Raw genomic sequence first — 16,910 nt, 5'->3', positions numbered from 1 at the left:
GGGGGTGTCACACATTTCATTACAGAGAGGAAACACTGAAAACCAAAGTGTGGAGATCTGATCTCTTGTTATGCTTTTTATGGTATAATTGCAGCACATTTTTGCCTGACGAGAGGATGGCGGCTTTCACTCTGTGTGGTCATGGAGCACGGAGTGCTGTCCAACGCCATAGTCTGGAGCATGATGTCAACAAAGATATTGCTTATAATAATTACTCGGCAGATTGCCATGAGATCCGTATAAATATTTGTGGGTCCCCAGGGAATATAAATTGAGCGTCAGCATCAGTTCTGGCAGGCCAGGTAGTCAAGACGCTGCTAACCACTATTGGTCAACAACACGGTCTCATCAGCTGATCTGCATCAGCTAAGTTGCAGCAGCTGATCTGCATTAGTGCATCAGCTGGTCACTCCCCTCGCTGCTAAATGGCTACACTCAACAGGGCGCGCTACTTAAGCTGATTCAGTTGTCAGGGGACTCCTCTGAACAGAGCCATATCGCCAAATTTAATTCCTAATTTATTCAATAAATTCTTAAAGCTTTCATTGTCTGTTTTGTTCTTGACGTTATGGACCTGACAGAACTAATTATTTTGGTGACCTCATGACCCTTTATCTAGAGGCATCAGGTCAAACTTTCTCCAAAACTCTTTGGCCTGAGACAAATAGCAAAATAATATTCGTTGTGCATTTGGTCCCAACACTTTTATTTTGTGCTGTGTAATGAACATTGCAACCTCTGGGGTCCATTACCAGGACACTGGAGTAAGAAATACAGTAGGAAAACTTAAAGGAATAGTTCAACATTTTGGGAAATGTGCTTATTTCTTTCTTTCTGGAAGTTAGATGAGACGATCAATAAGAGAAGTGAGACCCAATGCACATTACACGTTAATATCACAGAGTCTTTGGCACACCTGACAAATTAGATTCCCTTCTTCAGATGTGTTCGGTGTTCTGTCAGGGGATAAGTTGAATCCTGCCTCTCACCTTGTGCTCCCTCACCTGTTAAGCTGCTGGTATTTACCACCACATGGGTGCTTGCCATCAGCCTGCAGCCATCTTTAGCGACAGAGCGAAAAAGAGAGCGAGGAATTGGTAAAGCGACAAAAAAAGGAAAGCCAGGGGGATAAAGAGAGAGGGAGGGAAAGAGAAGAGGTAATGAGAAAAATCAGTGAGCTCCAAGCTTTTGTCCATCGTCCTTTGTCTCCTATTTTCCTGCCCTTCTGAAGCAGCTCGTTGGTCCTTCCTCCAAAACCGCCTCCCTCATTGGGGTTGGATATGTTAATGCAATCACCACAAACACTGTCTCCATCTGTCTGGCCTAAATTGAACAGGCTCACAGCTGCTCCCAGGAGTTTGGGGCTGTAAAACAGAGCAGGAAGACTTGGAACCAAGTACTTATCCTTTCTGTCTGCTCACAATGTGGGACAGGTCTCAATACTGTAGTGACCTCCTCTCTCTTCCTGTTGCCCTTTCAATGTATCCAATGATGCTCCATAAATGACTAGAATGGCTTCTTAAAAATTGTGTTACCCATCCATTGTCTTCCAATTGTTGGGGAAGCGATTTGACAATGAATCAACAGGAAAAACACGCACATTTAGATTTTTAATTAAATGTTTAAAGGCAATTATTATCGAGAATGTGAGGATTTTATTGTTTTCGGGTTTTATTTCATTCTAAATTAAAGATCTTTGGGTTTAGTTGGACTAAACCCAACCCAAAAGCAATTTGAAGATTGAAGTATTTCTCACTATTTTCTTACATTTTACTGATTGAACAATTAAAGGTCTACTCCAGCAATTTAGTATCGCACCACCAGAAAGTTTAGGGACTTTGCAAGATACAGAATTTTTTCAAAAGACAGTCCCAATTGAAGCAGCAGAAGCTGAGATATCTTCATTTCTTGCCCTTTGTATGCATCAAGCTCCACAAACACTGGCTCCTACACTTCCCATAATGCAAATCAATAGGAGCTCTTAGGTAGACCCCTTCTGCCTCATAAACACCCATGTTTTCAACCCCCACACTCTCTATTAGTAGTTTCAAAGTGCTAGTAAAAGTAACCCTTTTTTTCTCATAGACAATAGCATCTAACTCTAGCAGAGTAGTACTTCTCAGAAACTGATTTTGATGTTGAAAATCTGTGGAGTGCCCCTTTAATCAGTCAATCAAAAGAAAAAAACATACAGATCAATCAGTGACAGAAATAATCATTCCGACCCTGCTTGAGATGAGGAGAGAGAGAGAGAGAAAAAAAAAGAGGAAGGGAGTAAGGAAGGAAGTGATTCAGCTGTAATTTTATTGAGAGGTGCAGCAGCTAGCCGAGCCTGTCGAGCAGTTATGTAGGGGAGGGTTTTAGCATTCCATCAGAATAAGGACACTTAAGACCTCAGAGCACGGCCAGGTCTTTTAATTAACTCCAGGCCCTTATTGGCAGGGTCCCTCGCAGCGAGCGAGATTCTCCTGCTGAGATGTCTAACCTGCCATTACTAACTAATTATGAGCCTCCTTATCTATTCCTGGGTGACTTCACTGACCCATCCACTTCACTAGTTCTTTGATGGCCTCATACAGTATCTGAGAGGTTGAGGGCGGATAAGGACTTCTGAAACAATTGGTCTCATTAATTGATTGGTATTAAAATTATTGGACACATTTATGTATATATATATATATATATATATATATATATATATGATTTATTGCCATTTATAAGGCAAAATTGCCAAAACATTTTGCTGGTTCCATCTTCTCAATGTGAAGATTTTAAATTATGTTGATTTAATGTTGCTTGGACAAAACAAGCAACTTAAAGACATCATCTTGGGTTCTGGGAACTTGTGAAGGACATTTTGATATGATAAATTGAAAACAGGCATAAAAAAAAAAAAAAACCTCTGAATGACCACATCTTGATTTTTTTCAACGATTCAAATTCTTTAGGTCTACTGTTTTGTTAATGTATAACGGTTTACCTGGTTGGATAAAACGACTAATAATATCTAAACAGGATTATTCCTGAACCTGTTCAACCACCCTACGAGCACTTCTGATGGATAATACGAGCACCTTAAAGGTCCAATGTGTAGAAATTTCTCCCATCTAGCATTGAGATCATATATGTCAATCAACGCTCTCGCACCACGCAGTTCAAAGTACGTATTACAGCTACGGTAGCCTTCACGCTTCAAAAAGCCGGTCTCTTGCTCTTTTCAATATCCTTTTTCTTTTTCTGGGCGAAGAAGAAGACTCCTGTTCCTGAAATTTGGATTTTGAATACGTGTGGTCCTCCATGTTTCCTTCTTCTAACTTGCCGGGGCTGGGAAGCTACGATACCCATTAGCAGCATTAGCAGCACCTGTGAGTTTATCATGTGACAGCGAAAACACGAAAGGCGGAGCAGTATGTCCTGTCTGTCCCTTACCGGACAGACAGGACATACTGAAGCGTCTTTCCCCAGTTCTTGCGAATGTAAATGTAAAAGTTCAAGCCAAAAGAAATACTTGGAATTGATGGTGGTGGTAAATATTCATGAAAAAGGACAAGTTTGTGAACAGACAACACAGATTTTGATAATGAACAACTAAACACGTATTACACACTGGACCTTTAAGTCGACTTACAAAAATAACTACTCTGAAATCATCATATTTATTGCTCCTAGCAAATGTGTTTGTGTCAACTGAAAATGAGGTTAGGGCAAAAAAAAAAAAGTGTAAAACTGTAATGATGTCAGTCTGAATAATGACTTTAAACAAAATGGCAATTCAGTCTGATTATTAGGCTAAATAATTATTAGTTGTAACCCTAATAAGAAGCCTTATGCTCACTCTGTATTGTTAAACCTTTTCATGCATTTTAAAACTCACGTTGAGACACACGTACGTGCAACCTGACAATTGCACAGAATACCTCTTAGGGATCCTAAAATCCCTCCAGTCCATAGCATATGAAAATGTGATGAGATCAGACTCAACGTGGGAGATAAATTATATGCTGGACAGCCGACTGAAGCAAGCCACATAATTGTGCAATATTTCTGATTTTACACAACGTTCTTTTCCCGTCGCATCAACTTGCTGACATCAAATCTACCTTGAAATGAACTGCGGGCCCCCAGTGGAAGACCGGGCCTGATCTGAATACAGTTTGACAGAATCTGCTGCTTCAACTTTTTTATCATTCCTGTCACAGATATTGTTTTTAATTTAACCCAATATTTGTTTGGTTTTCCTCACTAGGGCCAGTTTGCATCTGAACAGAACTGGGCTTAGACTGAAAAAATACTTTATTGATCAAATTTTCCATCTACAATGCTATTATACTCAGTGAACTGTGCACTTCTTTACTGTAGCTCAATTCGAACACCTGGACTTTTGTGCAACCTACTGAACCTGTGGTGTAGCTTTATTGTTTAGTGTAGGTGTTGCTGACTCAGTCTGCCTCTGAATGTAACTGTTTTGTGCTAAAGTTGTTGCCTTTGCTGGCGTATTGTTGTGCAGGATAAAAATATGTATGGATAATCCTAGCAGCCTTGGTTCAATTTCTGGTCCCTGCAGCCATGTAGCTCTGCTGAGTGGGCTCTTTTGCTTTTCTGCTGCAACGCAGGTATTCACTGAGGTTGAAACATTGGCCCTAATGTAATTTTAGCTGTTCCTTTTTCACATGAAACAAGGTTAGATGCATTAGCTAAAAACCTGGGGTTTCAGCTGGATACAATGCATGTGCAAATCTATTTTGTTGTCAAATCAGTTTATTTAGGTAGCACATTAAAAGCAAATGTTGACCAAAGTGCTTTTCAAGATAAGTTAAAAATACAATAATATAAATTAAAAAAAAATTAAATGGCAGAGAAGAAAGAAATATAGATAAATGTAAGAATATTGCATATTGAACAGCAACCCACTAAATAATAAAGACATAATATGACAGATCATGTAGTGATAACAACCAAAAAGCTAAGGAAAAAGAAAAGGAAGATCATATACAGCAACACCAGGGGATCTTGTTTAAATGTGCACAAATATACCAGCCAACTACACCAGCCTCCAGCCTAAAGAGATAAGATTATAGACTGAAATGCACATCAGCCACTTGTGTTTACCAGACTCACTGGTGTTCTGATCTACTGACTGTGACTTGCACAAGGCCGAACAGCCAGGCTGAGTGAGGAGTTCATTACCTTTCTAATACCTCTATTGGGGAGCTGAACTGAGCTACACATCCAATCGCTTCTGTCCTGTCATCTGCAGCGATGTGCCCTGGGTATCAGGCCGGCTGACAGTGGTGAAACAAGCATTCCGTTCCTTTACTTGAAGAATAAGGCTGGCGTTGTTTTAAATCGTTATTATTGTCAACAAATCTTGTGAAAAGATCAAAACCAACAATGTATTAATCCCTCTCTCAGTGCTTTCCGACTTCTCTTTGGCACTCCAGCCCAAACCTATTGGTCCCTTTTTGAATACATTAATCATAAATTAAAAAGAACTGGCCAAAAAAGTCATTTTTAACAGCTGTGTACTACAGTTTTTAAATGTTGCTCAAACCACAATAAACACTGCATTTGTCAGGGACTATTTTCAGCTGTGGATTATTCCACATTTGGTGCACATTTGGAGTATATCGTACGGGGGCCGACGTAATTTCTCACAGCAAGAAGGTGTATGTGGGATTTACTCAAAATAAACTACACTGTGTATGTCCGTGGTAATGAAGGAACATGTCACCCTGTGCAATGATGTGGCTCATTGATGTATTTTTAATAGCTTTTGGACAACAATGGAGCCCTTCGGCACAGAGCGATGTGTCAGGCTTTGGATATACACCCAATACTTGTTAGTAGGATCAGTTCATTTATGGTGTTGGTCTTTTTATGGAATTTGTCGACAATAACAAAAAAGTAGAATATCAACTGCCTTATTCTTTAAGTAAAACTAAGAATACCACAGTGCTAAAATACTCTGAAAGTGTTATGTAAAGAGACATATTGTAGGATTATCATCACGGATGCATTCATTAGTTGGCAGCATTTTAATTGAGTTATACCTGGGGGTGGAGAATTTGGTTAACAACATGGGATATGAAGAGTTGATAAAAGGGTGATGAATTCTGTAAAACATTGTGACAGGAAATCAAGAAGCATTTCAGAAGGCAACCAGTGACAGGATCAGGCTGTTGGGATGAGATGAATCACTTGAAGAAGGAGCTTCACTCATAAGTGATCATCATCGTGGTGCAGGGCCTCGGAGAGCGGCAGCAAACAGCATAGCAGATGTCAAACAGCTTTTCAATCACTTTCCCGGGCTTTTAAGCAGACTCAAAACATATGGGTTGCATCCATTAGTGCGATAGACTGTGTTTCTTTCAGTGCTCCATTTCGCACTGTTCTCCTGGCATTATCTGCAGCAACTCACTGTCAAAGTAGAGATCTCAAATAATGCGGGTGCAGTGTCAGGCTTTCTGTAGTAAAGTTTGGCTTTAATGCAAGCTATAGCTACAGTTCAACCACAAAGCCACAGTTAAACTTTTATCTCAAACTTTGTGTTTGTGCATTTGAGTGTGAAAAGTGTTGTGGCTGCCGCTCACTTATTGCAGCTCATTTGCCTGTGGTTTTCTTCCAGTTGGATTTTGGTTACTGCTGGTTCACCACAGCACTCACTCAGCTTCACACTCTTTGTTTCTGCCTCCCTGTCACTTTCGTCTCCACCAGAGCTTTAGCAAAAAAGAAGAGAAAAAGTCATTTTGACTGAACTCTGGAGGCTGTTCTCCTCTGCAGCCTGCAAGTCAGTCAATGAGCCACCTGTTTGGTCTGCCCGGTTGTTTAGCCAGAGCTCATTTGGAGCTGCATAGCACTTTTTCCAACCTGCGGTAACAGAACAGAACACATTAGCTTCATCACAATCCTGAACTGGATCTCTGGGAAAGTAGTGTTCAAAACAAAAACCAACAAAAGCAATCACAGATGTCTCAAGCGGAAACATTCTAGTGGTAGAAATAAGGATATTACACCCAGAGGAGGATAATCCAAAGAAAAAAAGAAATGAAGACCTTTTCTTAAAAATGGGTTTCTACTGTATTAAGCATACAAGACTTTAGATTGATGCATTTTGTGTCATAATTGACACTTCTCAGAGTGTGCAGATGTCGTCAACATACTGCCGAGATTAGTGCAATTTCCAATTTTCCAGTGAAAGCGAATTTTCCAGTGAATTTGATGTGGGTAAAGATAAAGCTCAGATTAATTAGTAAACTGAGTTTTTGAGCGTAGATTATCTTCATATATTATTCCCAGAAGTCAAGAATATAAATCATTGCACAATCCATAAATCTGTTCTGATCTAGAAGCATATAAAGAGGTGCTCCTTGATCTTAGATCTTACATCATAATCATCAAATTCTTCCGTTTCAAAAGTAATCCAGTGATTGTTGTAGGTACGTCCGTGGTTACAGTGCAAACATAAACTGCTTCTAGCTAATTCAGCATGACTTTTCATGGTTTAAATGAAAACCATTTGAGGCTAAAACGAATTACACTCCCTGTGTGCATCGCCCAAAGCATTAAAGGATCTGCAGTGGCAAAAACAATTCCTGAAAAATAGATTTATGTTTTTGTTTAGCATTTTCTGAAATTACCAAGGCCCAGAATGTCCCATCAAAATTGTTTTTATATACCTAGAACACAGACACTCTCCTCTACCATACCCAATCCATTTTTTCCTTCATTAAAAACGTTCCTAAAACATGTAAAGTACCAGTACCCAGTCAAATGATGGCATTTCTAAATAGCCTGTAACTGTAAATAAATACACAGTATGACATGCCTGGCTAAGAGAAGACAATTAAAATTAAGGGAATGAAAACTGAGTAAAAGCAGCCCAAGGGTTGATAACAACAGATTTAGGCCTCACCAAAAACCATTAAGCAAACCCTGGGATGCAGATTTTTCAGCAAGTAGCAGCCTTTACTGATTTATTCTTCACCCAAGGTAACAAAACGACTCACAAAGCACCATGAGGTCCTTACAATAGTCTTTATTTCTCTGTTTCGCTGTCTGAGTCTCTCTCTCTCTCTGTGTCGCATGCAGTTTCTTTGTTGCTCTCGCACTATAATGTTATCACTTACTATTTTCTAACTGATGGTTTATCAGCATCCCACAAGCCATGCCAAGGCAGCAGGCTGTTTACTGGGTAGTAAAAAGTCTTAGTGTTGCTGGGTGTAAGGGGAAAGGGGGAAAACAGTCAGCAGTAGCAGGCAGTTAAGAAACTCATTACCTTGCAGCACATTACGGCCGAAGAGCGTCAGGATAATAACTTTACTCACACTGCCAGTTTAGCCGGGGTTTACTCTCGAATGTGACACCTCTGAGGCGGCTGTGTGTGTGTGTTTGCACGTAATCTGTGCAACTGCCTCCTATATCCTCAGCTTAATACTGTCCCCATTCACTGTGCAGCGCTGATAGCATAGCTTAGCCTCCAGCAAGCAAGCCAGCGATGTAGCGCCTGTTCAGTGCAGGTATAAATGATAGGATTTCCATTAAGGGGATGGAACACATTACAAAATGGTTTTATTACACAGCTGGGCACTGCTGATTTCTGATATGGCTTCACATTTACTGCCAACATGTAAACTGTTATGAATATTATTGTTGAAATAATTTCTTTATTTTTTTACCCTCTCTCTCTCCATCTCTTCCTGTCATTTTCTCTCCTCTCTGCTTCCTGCTACCTTCCCCTTTCTCTCCTGTCTTCCTTATCCATCTCACTATAAAGCAACAGTATAGCAGCATCTGCGGTGTGTGCCTTCAACCTGAGTGCCATCACCCAGGCCTTCAACGGGCCCTTCCGCTCCCAGGAGAACCCTCGCTCCACCTGGCTTCCCACAACCAACCCCATCCACAACTTCCAGGTTAGTTTAACTTCTTCCATACAAGACTGAAACCAGCTAAATCAATCCATGTTAGCAACAAAAAGCATCCTATTTTGTAAAGGTGTTGCTTGTACTGTAAGAGACAGAGAGGCAACAATAAGTCAATTTGTTATATAGCCTGAAATCACACATTTGTCTCAGAAAACTTTTGAATCTTTACCACATACAATAACCTCTATCTTTTTGATTTGGATACAGAGCATGTTTACATCCGGACCAGTACCTCCAGGAATTAGTAATGTGATCACAAAAAAAAACATCTAACTGGAAGAATGCTTGCCAATTTTACTAATGACTGCAGTGTTCTGCAAAAAAAGAATCAAATTCAGAACGAAGTCAAATTCAAATCGAGCCTCAATAAATTTCCATGTAACTACTGTGGAAATTACTTTTTTTTTTTTTTTTCAAGAACATCGTCTTCTCAGAACGAACATCTTCTCAGGCAGTTCTTGTTCCCAGGCTTTATCACTCCAATGAAAATTCTCTAAATTAGATCTTTTTAATTTAGAAAAACTGAACCATCTCTAATCTGGTATCTAAAACCACTTGGTTTCTAGAGGTTGCTTGCAGAGCAACACAGCATGGTTGGAAACAATTAGGTAACCTTATAGACTGAATTCATCTGTAAGACCCTGAAGTCTCTATTTCAAAAGGAAAATGATGAAATATGAAAAAAAGTGATAACAACATAATATCAGATATCTAATATTGTAGATATTGTATTATTATTATTATTATTAGTAGTAGTAGTAGTAGTAGTAGTAGTAGTAGTAGTAGTAGTAGTAGTAGCAGTAGTATTATATATTTCCTTCTAAAATTGAAAAAATCATGCTATATTTCCAAAATCATCTAACACTTTAAACATTATCCAAAAATGGAAGCTACCGACAAATCTTTATTATCAAATTATGTATTATATTGAGTCCTAAAGAATGAGCAGAAGCTGCAAACCACAGCTAAGCCATGCAACCCAACACAGCTTTCAGAAGGCTTTCTTTTCATAGTTATTCTTCTGCAGTGTTTAATTTAATTGCTGTGTTGTTGCTGTGGTCACATTACATTCACATTGTAGTTTTGTTCCCCAGAAAAAAAGTTGATATTACTGAGAATAGAACTGAAACAATCTAACCAGACACTGTGTATTGATTTCATAAATGCAATGACTGGGTGTGTGAGGTACTTCTACATTGTTTGTTTTTTTCTTTTCTTTTTTTTTCTTGCATTCTCTCTGCCTTCTTTTTTCATTTTCATGTGCCATCCCACATTTTCACATCCTCACCCTTCACTCCCCCCATTTCCTTTCCTCTCCAGTGTGGGACTATAGATGACGAGGGTCCCAACGAGGGCTTGACGGAGCGCAGCCTGCAGGACGCCCAGCGGCTCTACCTGATGAACGACGTGGTCCAGCCGGAGTCTGTTGATCCGCTGGTCATGCAGGATGATGTTCGCTTCTCCAATCTGGTCGTGGACATTGTTCAGGGCATGGACACCCTCTATCATGTTATGTACATCAGCACAGGTTAGTTAGGGAGGAGAAAGGAACAAAACTATGACTTATTTTTGCACAGCTCACATTACGCAGCGGTAGCTCGGTCTGTAGGGACTTAGCTTGGGAACCGGAGGGTCCAAGTACAGACTGTGGACTGGTAGCTGGAGAGGTGCCAGTTCACCTCCTGGGCACTGCTAAGGTGCCCTTGAGCAAGGCACCAAACCCCCAACTGCTCAGGGCGCCTTTAATGGGCAGCCCCCTCACTCTGACATCTCTCCATTAGTGCATGTATAAGTCCTGTTTGGGCATGTGTGCGTATTTCGGGCCTGTGTGTAATATGTAATATATCAACAGTGTGAAATGTAATTTCCCCCCTGGGGATCAATAAAGTATCTCAAAAATAAATAAATATATGAAGTAGAAACATACCTTATCTCAAATATATAACATCAAAAAGAAAAATCAAGTAGGGAAGTTCATTTTAATTTGCCTGTATACAAGATAGATTGTTGTTATTTCTTCTCATCCTTTTTCCAATCAGAATATGGCACCATCTTAAAGGCACTGGCTACGCCCAACAAGAACCTACAAGGTTGTTATTTGGAGGAGATGGAGCTTCTCCCAACGGGGGTGCGAGAACCAATCCTGAGCCTGCAGATCCTGCACAGCGACAGGTCGCTCTTCATTGGGCTCAACAACCGAGTCCTGAAGATCCCGCTGGAGAGGTGCTCCACCTACAAAAATGAGATGTGAGTACTGCCCAACATTTTCACATCTAGTGGAAAATTTTATCCAGGATGATCATACTATGTATCTAAGCTATCAAAGGAAACCCAAACTTAGCCATTCATAAATTTGATATAGAGAGAATGTTGAAAATATGAACTAGGAACGTATAAGGAAAAGAAAATCTATGATGTAGGTGTAAAGAAACAAAACATGACTTAGGCCAACAGTGAGAGGGAGATTTACATTAAAGTTTGTAAAAATTCAGCAGGCTTATGGACATTATAGACATGTCATCATTGAGTATGTAGTACATAGTGTACATTGACGCAGTATTTCTTACATAAGTTCAACCACTGGAGTGCTGTCCAGTGTTGGTGTGCTCAGTGCTGCCCTGTGTGGTTGGAAAGTATAATAGAGTTAGAACAGTCCATGCTTCTCCATCAGTATTGTTGCAGAACTGAACAAAATGCTGCATCTTTTTAATAAGTAGAAGCGTGGTCCTGGATCACGGCTAGTGATCTAATGAATGAGGCATCTGGTGGCCTTGTGGTTAACATACTGGGACTGCACCATCCCTGGTTGGATTCAGGACCTTTGTTGCAATTCATTCTTCCCCTCTCTTTCCTCTCATTTCCTGTTACTTCTGTACTGTCTGCTCTGATTGTTGTGAGACGTCTCAGAGTTCAACTACAAGAATGAAATAATAAGCCACGTGAGGGACAATAGCCACTTTCTAAAAGCAGCGGCGCGGTATACACAGTGTACATTTTATTGTTCATTTTATGCGTTTTGGCACTGGATTCATTTGAACCTGGTTGGTCCTCTATTGGAGGTAATTATCTGTCCTCAACTAGGATGAATGTCTGGAAGACCTCGCCTATAAACATTAAAGTCTGTATGGAACCAGACAAATGACTGGGGCGGCATCTGCTCACTAGAGGAAATTAATTTGTTGTGCTGGGTTGTTTTTTAGTAATGAAGTTTTGCATAATACAGAGAGAGCGCTGTGACTTTTTTCAGAGGACAAATAAAAAGTGTGGATGAAGATAGCTCATACATTGCCAGAGAAGTTTCTCTGAAGGCGCATTTGTGTGTGTGTGTGTGTGTGTGTGAGAGAGAGCTACAAAGCCATAGAGAGAAAGAGAGAGCTCTGCCATCTTCAGCTTCAGGTTATTCATGTGAAAATCTACGTCTCGGGGGTGAGCGAGGGGAGAAAAGCTCACTGGCTGTTTGTCCAACTTTCTGTATCTCATCAGTGCTCTCAATCAGCCGGCCACCTCATTTCTTCAAAGTCAACTTCATTTTAGCATACAAATGGCTAGATGCTATTTTCAGTGTGTGTGTGTGTGTGTGTGTGTGTGTGTGTGTGTGTGTGTGGCAGTTTGTGTGTGGGTTGGTGCTTGGATGAGTTCTCATATGTGCGCTGCCTGATGAGTCAGCTCGCTATTTCTACTAAATCCAAACTCCTAGACACATGGGAGCAGACACACTCACACCACAACCACCAGCTAGGGAAACCATTGTATTTAATAAGAAGTGGGTGAGATATGCAAGGTGAGAGAGACACAGAGAGGAACAGGAAGAGAGAGAAAAGCCAAATGAAATACAGATACAGAGAAAAAAGCCGAGCAAGCAGCTGGAGTCCTATTTAAGGCACAGTGGGGTGAAACGATAAGAAGAGTGGGCTTCAAGGGCACCAGAAGAGGGGGGAGCAGGGGGTGAGATACTGTAGGACAGACTGCGATATTCTGCTCACATCTGTGGCTCGCTCACTCATACTATCTTTCAAACCCACTGCAGTCAACCTGTGCGTCATCATGACACCCTAGCTCGTCTGGAGAGACTCGAGTAGTAGAAAGTAGAAAAGGGCAGATGGGTGACAATGAGTCAGGAGATTTAGAATCAAAGGAGGCAAGGTAGTTAACTAATGCATGGGAATATGACTTCAGCTAATATTTACATTAACAGTTAATCTGTTGATTAGTGAAAAATGCAAATCGCAATTTGCGAGAGCCAACGGTGACAATTTATAAAACAGGGTACACTTATACAGCTATCACTGCCCTTGTTGCTGAATTTGAGTCTTTTTTACTATAATAAACTCAGCAAAAAAAAGAAACGCCCCTTTTTCAGGACACTGTATTTTAAACATACTTTTGTACAAATCAAAATAACTTTAGAGATCTTCATTGTAAAGGGTTTAAACAATGTTTTCTGTGCTTGTTCAACGAACCATAAACAATTAATGAACATGCACCTGTTGAACGGTCGAAAAGACAATAATAGCTTAAGGGCGGTAGGCAATTAAGGTCACAGTTAAAAGAAAAATAGGAAAGTATAGACACCTTTCTACTGACTCTGAAAAACACCAAAAGAAAGACGCCCATGTTCCCTGCTAATCTGCGTGAACGTGCCTTAGGCATAGTGCAAGGATGCGTGAGGACAGCAGATGTGGCGAGGGCAATACATTGCAATGTCCCTACTGTGAGACGCCTAAGACAGCGCTACAGGGAGACAGGAAGCACAGCTGATCGTACTCGCAGTGGCAGACAACGTGTAACAACACCTGCATAGGATCGGTACATCTGAATATCACACCTGCGGGACAGGTACAGGATGGCAAAAACAACCACAAGAACTAGCCAGTCTGGTGCAGTACTTGAGGAGGAGATGCACTGCAGTACTTAATGCAGCTGGTGGCCACACCAGCTACTGAGGGCTACTTTTGATTTTGGACCCCCCCCCCCCTTTGTTCAGGGACACATTATTCCATTTCTGTTAGTCACATGTCTGTGGAAATTGTTGTTTGTCTTAGTTGTTAAATCTTGTAATCTTCATTCACATATTTGCATATGTTAAGTACTTAAAGGTGCTCTAAGCGATTTTTTGTCACATACCAGAGATGTTCACAAATCATTTTTTGGAAGTCCAAGTCGAGCCTCAAGTCTTTGAGCTTGAGTCCAAGTCAAGTCTCAAGTCTTTGAGGGGCAGGTTCAAGTCAAGTCTCAAGTCTTTTGCCACGAGTCCAAGTCAAGTCTCAAGTCTCTGGCCATCTGATCTGTCCCGAACACTGTATTGTTAAATCTTATGAATTCAAAGCATATCCTGTAGCTACCATCCATACAGTACAGTATCAACATCAGTTGTAGGATAACTTTATGGGGTCTACTTAACACATCCCTCTAGCCCTCTGACCTGGTGAAATATTAACCTAAGTCTGTCACATGATATGGATACAACTATAAAGATACAATTTGCATGTTCCCAGCATTAGCACAGCACTTTGCGATGGTTAGCTTGTTACCTGTGACGATATATGCTAAATGTAACGTCTCTTTCACTCAAAAAAATGTCTAATGTCGAAGTGGAAATCAAGAGAATAGTGGCAGCGCCACACCATTTACAGGACAACATGCATCTCAGTGTCAGGCCAAATTACGCACAATAAGCAGTTTGAACTCATTGATGTAATACCATTTATTTTCTAAGTGTTAGTACGCTCAGTGAACCTGAGTCCAGTGTGAGGGAGATGCGACTCAGAGGAGGAGAGGTTAGTGAAGCCAGCGTCTCCACGGCAGGTGACAGTGCGCACGGATCTGCTGCGCTATGCATGGATAAAATAATTAAATAGTAAATAGGACTACAGTAACAGAAATATGTGCAGAATTAAGACAGTCAAGACGGCCCAGTGTTTGGTGGACCGGGTACACCTTGTTCACTTAATAGCCTACAAATCATCCACGGGATCAATTACGCATCACATGAGTTTGCCCACTCGACACAGCGTTTGTTCCTGGAGAGATGGATCCGTGCGTCCCACCTCCTGTGCGCCATGGATGTCTGAGCCTCACTGAGCAACTACTAACTATAAAGATACAATGTGCCTGTTCCCAGCATTAGGACAACACTTTGTGATGGTTAGCTTGTTACCTGTGACGATATATGTTAAATGTAACGTCTCTTTCACATTAGCAAGTGACTGATGAAGTTCGACGTTGTTGATCCGGCATCATTTATCTTGGTGCCACACAACTTGCATGTAGCTGTTCGCTTACTGCCACTGTTTACCAAGTTATTGAAAGCAAAACTAATGACAAAAGGCACAACTCTGGGAGGACATGGTGTCGCCATCGTCAATGCATTTTTTTATATGTGAGTGCACGCACATAAGGCATAGTGCATGCATTACGTTGCACATTATGGCAAAGGGCAGGGGACATGCAGCTCGTCATACGTTTCCCCAACGTATAGCCTATGCGCCAATAAAAGAAAATAGAAATACATGAATAAATTTAGATTTAAAAAGCAATAATTGCATGAAAACATATTGTTGACAAGTCTCGAAGCTCGAGTCCGAGTCAAGTCTGAAGTCTTTTGGTTCGAGTCGCAAGTCAAGTCTGAAGTCAGCTGTTTGTGCGACTTAAGGAGCTAGCCTCCGTTTTGTTTGACAATACTTCGAACGTCAACAAGAAGTGACGTCACCCAACATCGCTTAGAGCACCTTTAAAATATAAAAGAAGTTGAAAGTGACAGGACGTTTTTTATATAGTATATATGACCATGGACAACAGACAACTTAACCAAGTGTGTTATGGAGATGGAAAGCATTTGTACCTACCTATGCATGGAATTTAAAGCTGCTGATCTTGAGGAAACACAGCAGGAGGCAACATTTGTGAATTATTGACCAACTGGAATCTGTTGAGGGGGCTCACCCACAGCCAACAGTTTTTCTCTAAGATGCTTGTCAGGACCTTCAAGAGAAAAGCTTAAATCCACTCCAGAAATATAATCGGGCTCACCATTACACAGCTCCTAAACCTGGTCCCAATGTGCCCAGTATTGCTACGTCTGCATCTGTACCAGATTAAAAACGTGTTGATTCAGGGCTTGCAAACCCTGGAAACTGGAGTATCAGACCCACCATGCTGTATTTGCATACATAAATATTACACTCCAAGATTAACAATTTAACACAATTTCTTGGAAAAGCTGTCGTGAATGTATTCATTTGTGGCCAAATTAATCACAAAAAACAGCATGAGATGCTCAGGAGATTGGGTTATGCGTTACGCTACTGGGAAAAGTACTGTAATTGCAGTAACTTGTACCACACTACCACCCAGCTCCGGTCTTGCTATTTTTATTTTTTCTTTCTTACTTTTGTTACTTTTCCTGTTCACCATTCTGAGTTTTCACTGTTCAGACTGCTTAAAAAAGACCCATTTGCCATCCTCCTTCTTTGTCTGAACACACTCCCAGTCATTGTACTGCTGACTGAATGAGCCATTTTCCTCATCTCCTCTGCAGTGTGTGTGGTCGTCCCATTCACATACAGCCATCCATTCACGCACTGATAACAGCTGAATATACTCAGATGGTTTTATAGCTGACAGCGGCTCATCTGCACCCACACATGCTGCTTTTCCCAATCTCACACGTATACACACACATTTATATAAACAGTGAACAATGGCGGTATTTACAGTACTGTGATGTGATGTGCGTCACAGCAACACAGAAGGTGATTTATATATAACTTATCTGATTTGTCAACATGACATCATGACTTCGCATAAATATATACGCCCACTTTCTTAAGCCAAGTGGCGTGTTATCTGTACGCATTTTGAGCTATCCGCGTGTATGTCTACGCTGTATACAGTGGACGTAAACATACACACCACTTTCTAAAGCCAAGTGGTGTGTTATCTGTACGCATTTTGAGCGCCGTATACAGCGCGGGGTTGGGTTTAGGAAAA

General features: G+C 40.8%; 1 protein-coding gene across 7 annotated transcripts in view; it reads left to right on the top strand.

The window, feature by feature from the left end:
- Positions 1-16,910, top strand: part of sema5ba (sema domain, seven thrombospondin repeats (type 1 and type 1-like), transmembrane domain (TM) and short cytoplasmic domain, (semaphorin) 5Ba) — a 198,142-nt gene that overhangs the window by 131,638 nt on the left and 49,594 nt on the right. For 6 of the 7 annotated variants that reach the window (XR_004109298.2, XM_031323963.2, XM_031323827.2 and 3 more), the window contains 3 exons: positions 8,774-8,909; positions 10,242-10,449; positions 10,961-11,168. Coding sequence is in view for 6 of the 7 variants with exons in the window: in XM_031323963.2 (XP_031179823.1) it covers positions 8,774-8,909; positions 10,242-10,449; positions 10,961-11,168 (552 nt within the window). In the remaining variant the exon portion in view is untranslated. The remainder of the gene's footprint in view (positions 1-8,773; positions 8,910-10,241; positions 10,450-10,960; positions 11,169-16,910) is intronic. The other variant, XM_031324031.2, reaches the window with a different exon arrangement.

The sequence above is a fragment of the Sander lucioperca genome, chromosome 8 (assembly GCF_008315115.2).
Source record: "Sander lucioperca isolate FBNREF2018 chromosome 8, SLUC_FBN_1.2, whole genome shotgun sequence".
NCBI classification, from domain to species: domain Eukaryota; kingdom Metazoa; phylum Chordata; class Actinopteri; order Perciformes; family Percidae; genus Sander; species Sander lucioperca.
The sequence above is the reverse complement of the archived record's forward strand: the minus strand, read 5'-3'. Positions and strand labels throughout refer to the sequence as shown.